Genomic DNA, 5,867 nt, shown 5'->3' with positions numbered 1-5,867 from the left:
TGTACCTCATCGGCGATCACCTGCCACCGCTCTGTAGAGAAACTCCTCTTCTTTTGCTTGATAGGTCGGTAGCGAGGGTTGGCATTCAACCAGTGTGTGATGGCTTCGGGGTCAATCCCCAACATATCTACAACTGACTAGGCGAACACGTCGGTGTGATCTATCAACAACTGTATCAGCTCTTCCCAAAGGTGGTCGTCCAGGAGGGAGCCAACCTAGACCGTCTTCTCGGGGTCTTCTTCATTGAGTGGCACCTAGATGAGGTCTTCTACAAGTTAGCTATGTTGCATCCTAACCTTGTCCCGTAGGTCATAAGCCTTGGCCACCAGTGTTTCTATGGCTGGGCATGGTTCTCGGCAAGAGGTCAGGTAGCACTATCATGTGGTCCTCTGGTCCCCACGTGCGACTCCCACACCATATTGGGTTGGGAATTTTACGGTGAGGTGGAAGGTGGAGATGAAGGCCCATAAAGCGTTAAGGGTCGGCCTGCCAAGGATGGCATTGTAAGAGGATGGGCAACGGACCACAATGAAGTCCACCATGGACGTTGCGGTGATGTCACCATCTCCTATCAACAGGGGAAGGGCTATCTTCCCAATTGGCATGAGAAACTCCCCAGAGAAGCCCATCAGGGGAGTATTGATAGGGGTGAGGCGATCTCTGTCTATGCTGAGCTTGTCGAATGCTTCTTCGAAAAGGATGTCTGTTGATTACCGGCACATTGTCGTATGGGGTCTGCACTCCTTGGAGGTCATCCTCTTTGAAGGTAATTGGATCATCTTGCCTATTCTTTTGTTCACGATGGTCGACCTCGCACAACTAAGCATACTTTTTGGACCCCGAGCCACTTTCTCCCCTCCGGCGATACCTCCGGATATCACATGAATCATGCCAGCAGGAGCTCGCAGAGGCGGCTGAGCATTTTCAATGTGGGGTTCTTCTTGTTCTTGCTTCTCATTTTTGTCGATGAATCCACCAAGGTATCCACGCCTTATCAGATCTTCAATGTGGTTTTACACGTCAAAGCAATTGTTTGTACCATGGTCGTGGTCTCTGTAGAACTCGTAGTACTTGTTGCGGTTCCTCTTGTTGCTTTGAGTTTTCATCTTCTCAAGCCACCGGACATAGCTGCGGTCGTGGATCTGCATGAAAACTTCAAACCGTGGTATACTCAGTGGCATGAAGTTCCGATAGGTCGGTGGAGGTGTCTGCGCTCTGTGGTCGGGCCAACGATCTTGCCTCTTGTGGTCCCAGTCTGACCTTTCTAACTTTTGCTCATTTGTATCCCTCCTCTTTTTGTCAGGCTTCTCATCCTCTTCTCCCATCTAGGCCTACGCTTCTTCCGCGTTAATGTATTTTTGGGCGTGTGTCATTAGTACGCCTATGGTCTGTGGAGGGTTCTTAGAGATGGAGAAGTTGAAGGGCAAAGGGCGGAGCTTGTGCTGAATAGCGGTGATGACTATTGATTGGTTAATTTGCGGACCTGTAATGCCTCGGTATTGAACTTCACTAGATAGTCTTTGAGAGAGTCCCCTTTCCTCTACTGCACTTGCATGAGACTAGTCAAAGTTCTCCAATGCTTTTGACTGGCTGTGAACTGAGCCAGGAATTGGGTCTCTAGCTACTCCCACGGCACGATAGAGCACGACAGAAGGGATGAGAACCACATCAGTGCTGGGCCTTTGAGAGTTGCTACCAATGCCTTGCACATCAAGGCTTCTGACACCCCATGGAGCATCATTTGGGCCTTAAGTGTGTCGATGTGGTCAATAGGGTCTGTTTTCCTGTCATATCTATCGAACTGCAGGGGGCACCACCATGTGGGAGGCACTTCTTCCACTATCTCTTGGACGAAGGGCGACTCTTTGACAGGTTGAGTTGCTGGTTGCACGGGCTGATCTACGGGTGGTGTCATTCTCCTCTGGCTACGTTCTAGCTCCTCCAATCGTCACTAGAGATCCTGAATTTCTTCTTCTTTATTGTTGTCCTGGACCGCGCCGTGTGCTGCCCTTTCCTTGGTCTATGTAGAGCGGTCTTTTACCGAGCTTGACACAGCGATAGAGAACACGTAGGGTGGTGGCGTCCATTTGCCGAGCCTTTCCTTGGTAGGGACCTGGGCCGATTGATGTGTTCTATTGCGGTTCTCATGAGAGCGGATGCAAGAGGCTGATTTTCTTTTCGTGTCTTGCTTTTCTTGGTGGAACAGTGTTCCCCTTCTCTCTGGTCGACGCGTTTTGGGGTCCTCAGGGTGAGGATCGTCCTTCGTACGTGTTGAGGTGTGAGAGGGAATGGCCTAACTAGGTGGTGCCATGGACCCTAGTGTGAGCATTATCTCAAAGATCTCATTGACCTTCTCTTGCATTGCTCGGAACTGCACAAGATCCACTACGGTGGGAGGCTGTTGATCCTCTTGCCAGGGGCGGTTGTGTTGGCAAGATTCCCAATATGGGGATCGCACTACGGAACGTTCACTGCGGTTCTTGTGCATCTTGGTCGCTTTCTTGGTTACGCAATAAGGAAGAAAAGATTTCAGGAAAGGCTTTTTGTGTGTATCCTATAGATAGTGCCAATATGATGTTGCTCGATCTGAGGTAATGCACGAACTGAGGAGGGCAATCAGATATTCTTTGCCAATAGGGCAGAGCCGAGGTGGAAGGACGAAACCGTGCTTTAAGACCTGTGATCAAGAAAAGATGTCAGAGGCCCAAGGAGGAGCTATCCCTAGATAGATACTCTAACACTCAAGTCAGTAGGGGGTAATGGATGGTCGGGCCGATCAATAAGCGAGGTGGTTCGAGTATAGCAATAATAGGTGTGCTAGAAGTTGGAATCCCTTACCTTGAGCATGGAATACTCTTTTGTAGCTGAAGGTGCCATGTCCTGGTTAGACTAGGCTTCTGGGGTTACTGGGATGGGATTAACCGTTGAGGTTCTCAGGAGAGAGTCCTGTCCCCAACAGAGTTGTCTTCCTCTTTCTTCTTATCTGCAGCGGTGCTTATCTGTGTGAGGTGTAGCTGACATGGCTAAGAGGATAAGATAGGGACCTACAGTAGTAGTGTAGTCCGGTTTGGGCAGAACCGATATCCATTGTGAGGTCAACCGGGGCCATAATAGTAGCGTAGCCCGGCCTGGGTGGAGCTGAGATATACCGACGTAGCCCCAATGGTCTCACAATGATTGGGCAGCCACGTGTCTCTTATGTCCAGCTCAGCCATAATCGGACTAGTTGGTCTCATGTTTGGTTGAATGACTATTATTGGGTATATTAATATGGATTATATATGCAATTTAATAAAAAGAAGATCAATAATAGGCTACTTGTTTACTTTGGCATGTGGGTCCTATTAGTTGCAAGTTAACCCTTCAGTTCACTATTGCCTTTTCTTTCATAGAGGCAAAATATGGTTATGGTTGAGGCAAGTTAAGAAGCTTTGTGGTAATGTGGACTAGAGTTGGGGCTGAACAAGAAGGTTAAATGTTGCATTTTGATAATCAAAGTGCCATTAACCTCGCAAAAATAAGTTTTTAAAGCAAGGACCAAGCATATATAGGTGAAGTATCACTAGACACGGGAATTGTAATTAACATGGGAAAGCTTGCCCCTATCCCCAAGCCCAAACAAATATATTGTGCGCCTGATTGGGCCAAGCAACCTTAAAACCTATTAATATACCATCAAAATCTGACACAAGATCTTTTATTTTTTGGTTCATTGGGCTATACAATGGGGGTAGCCCATCCTCAATAGGTCCTTTAGCTACAATATTAATAATTTTGGTCTAAAAGAAATTAAAAACCCAAAAAAATGCACACATGGGCCATATTCGGTTTGGTTCAGTCTAATTACAAATATTACATTGATCTTAGGGGTATAAGTTGGATGGGTTGGTTCAAGTTATGGAACCAATTATAATGTTCCACAGCTTATTAAAAAATCATTGCGTTTAGCTAATCTGAATTTCTAAAAAGGTTAGTCTATACATTAATTTAATTATGGCTATAACCTAATTTTATATAATTACTAATATTTAAAAAAAATTGTAACATTTAATCATTAATAAGGTAAAATAAATAAAATTGAACACTAATAGGTAATATGGAAAAATAATTATTTTGTGAAGTAATTAACAATAATTTATTATTTTTGGTAAAAATCATTTGTATAATTAATCTAAATTATTAAATTATTTTTATAAAAATTTAGTAAAATAATGATTAATTATTTTAAACAATATTGCATTACTCTTATAATAATTATCCGTTTCTATTGTTTTACTTTCCCTCGACAAATTCGTATAAGAACATGTAGGGCTATCATGACTTGGCGGGTTGGGAAGCAGATCCCGAACCTGAGTGAAAAACCGAAACCCTAGCATGATCCTACACCCGACGACCCGAATAAGCCTAACAGTGCTACACTAACCTACCTATATAGGACCGGATCAATCCGGGTTTATAATTTAGCTTGATCCCACCACCTGTGCCCTAACTGATAAGTTGTGAAGCACGTGATTGATTAACTACCACTTCCACCAACCCTGTTAAGTGAGTTTCCATATTTGCCCTTTAACCCTCTCTCTCTTTCTCTAGTAGGCGAGTGAGAGCCTCACAAATCACAATTACCAAATAAGAGAGTAAAGTCCGAGATTTCCCTTGCAAACATCGAATAAATCTTGTCTCCCTCCTAACTCTGCTGCGCAGTGCCGATCTCTCGTTTTTCTTCGTTGCTTGTAATTTGTCCAACTCTGAAAATGGAGTTCACAGAGCAGCAACTGAAGCAATTCAGTGGCTCTGATTCGAGCAAGCCTATTTATGTGGCTATAAAGGGGAGGGTTTTTGATGTCTCCACCGGCAAGAACTTCTACGGTCCAGGTGGGTCCTACTGTATGTTCGCCGGAAAAGATGCTAGTCGAGCTTTGGCCAAGATGAGCAAGAACGAAGAAGACATCTGTGCTTCTCTGGACGGCCTGTCTGAGAAAGAGATGGGCGTTCTCAAAGACTGGGAGAAGAAATTTGAAGCTAAGTATCCTGTTGTTGGCCGCGTTGTCTAGACCTCTTTTCTTTATCTTTCAGATACATATAGATGCTTTGGTCGAATTAATATATATATATATATATAGATATTCTGATCGAATTAATATTCTGGGTCTTACTTGGTTTGTGGGTTTATCCTTGTTTGGTGAAGTGGGTCTATGCTGGTTAATATCTATAATGGAGTAGTGAGATTTTGGATCAGAATGGTACTGAATTTGAATGAAACTTTGTAGATTAACAAATAAATGAAGGTCGTATGGCTTTTTATTAATTTTTTCCTGTTTCTACTTTTTGTGACTTTTGAATGCGGTATGGGTTCCATTAATTTTGCTATGTTTCTACTTTCTGTGACTTTTGTTGGGTTTTCCATTCTCCTTAAACACCGCAAGATTTTGCTCTCAGGAGAAAACTATAGAGGGTACAGTAGATTTTCTGTAGAATAAACCAAAAGGAAGATGGGTTTTGTCAGAACTCAATTACTTCTAGAGGTCTCTCTTCTCAAGAGAAAATTTGGCTTTTGAATTTGTTATGGTGAGATTTTGGGATATTCATAAGCGTGGAGAAGCACTTCCATAGAATCACAAAGAACTGTTAGGATGTTTATTGGAAAGAAATGAATTCTGAGGAGCCAAGGAAGCTTCTTTAGTTGTGTTTGGTTTGAAAGGAAAGGTAGAAAAACCTATATTAACCAGGGTTACTTTGACTGCTACCACCAAAGTTCTTATTTTGGAAGCCATTTCAATTTTTTTTTAATGTTTTTGTTTTTCCTGGGGCAATGCTTTCTTGGCTCATCTGATTGCGGGCTGTCATCTACAGTAGGCCAAACAAATGGT

General features: G+C 43.5%; 1 protein-coding gene across 1 annotated transcript; it reads left to right on the top strand.

Moving 5' to 3' along the window:
- Positions 1-4,609: 4,609 nt before the first annotated feature.
- MAPR2 (membrane-associated progesterone binding protein 2) lies at positions 4,610-5,305 on the top strand. Its single transcript, XM_088957122.1, has one exon. It carries the CDS (start codon positions 4,752-4,754, stop codon positions 5,049-5,051), a length of 300 nt encoding a protein of 99 aa, XP_088813248.1. The 5' UTR covers positions 4,610-4,751; the 3' UTR covers positions 5,052-5,305.
- Positions 5,306-5,867: the final 562 nt, after the last annotated feature.

The sequence above is a fragment of the Nelumbo lutea genome, chromosome 8 (genome assembly GCF_056320005.1).
Source record: "Nelumbo lutea isolate HS-2025 chromosome 8, American lotus-T2T, whole genome shotgun sequence".
Taxonomy (NCBI): Eukaryota; Viridiplantae; Streptophyta; class Magnoliopsida; order Proteales; family Nelumbonaceae; genus Nelumbo; species Nelumbo lutea.
This window is presented reverse-complemented; position numbering and strand designations above follow the sequence as displayed.

What these genes read in the sequence shown, in the direction of transcription:
- MAPR2 (XM_088957122.1), top strand. Translation starts at nt 4,752, where the DNA reads ATGGAGTTCACAGAGCAGCAACTGAAGCAATTCAGTGGCTCTGATTCG.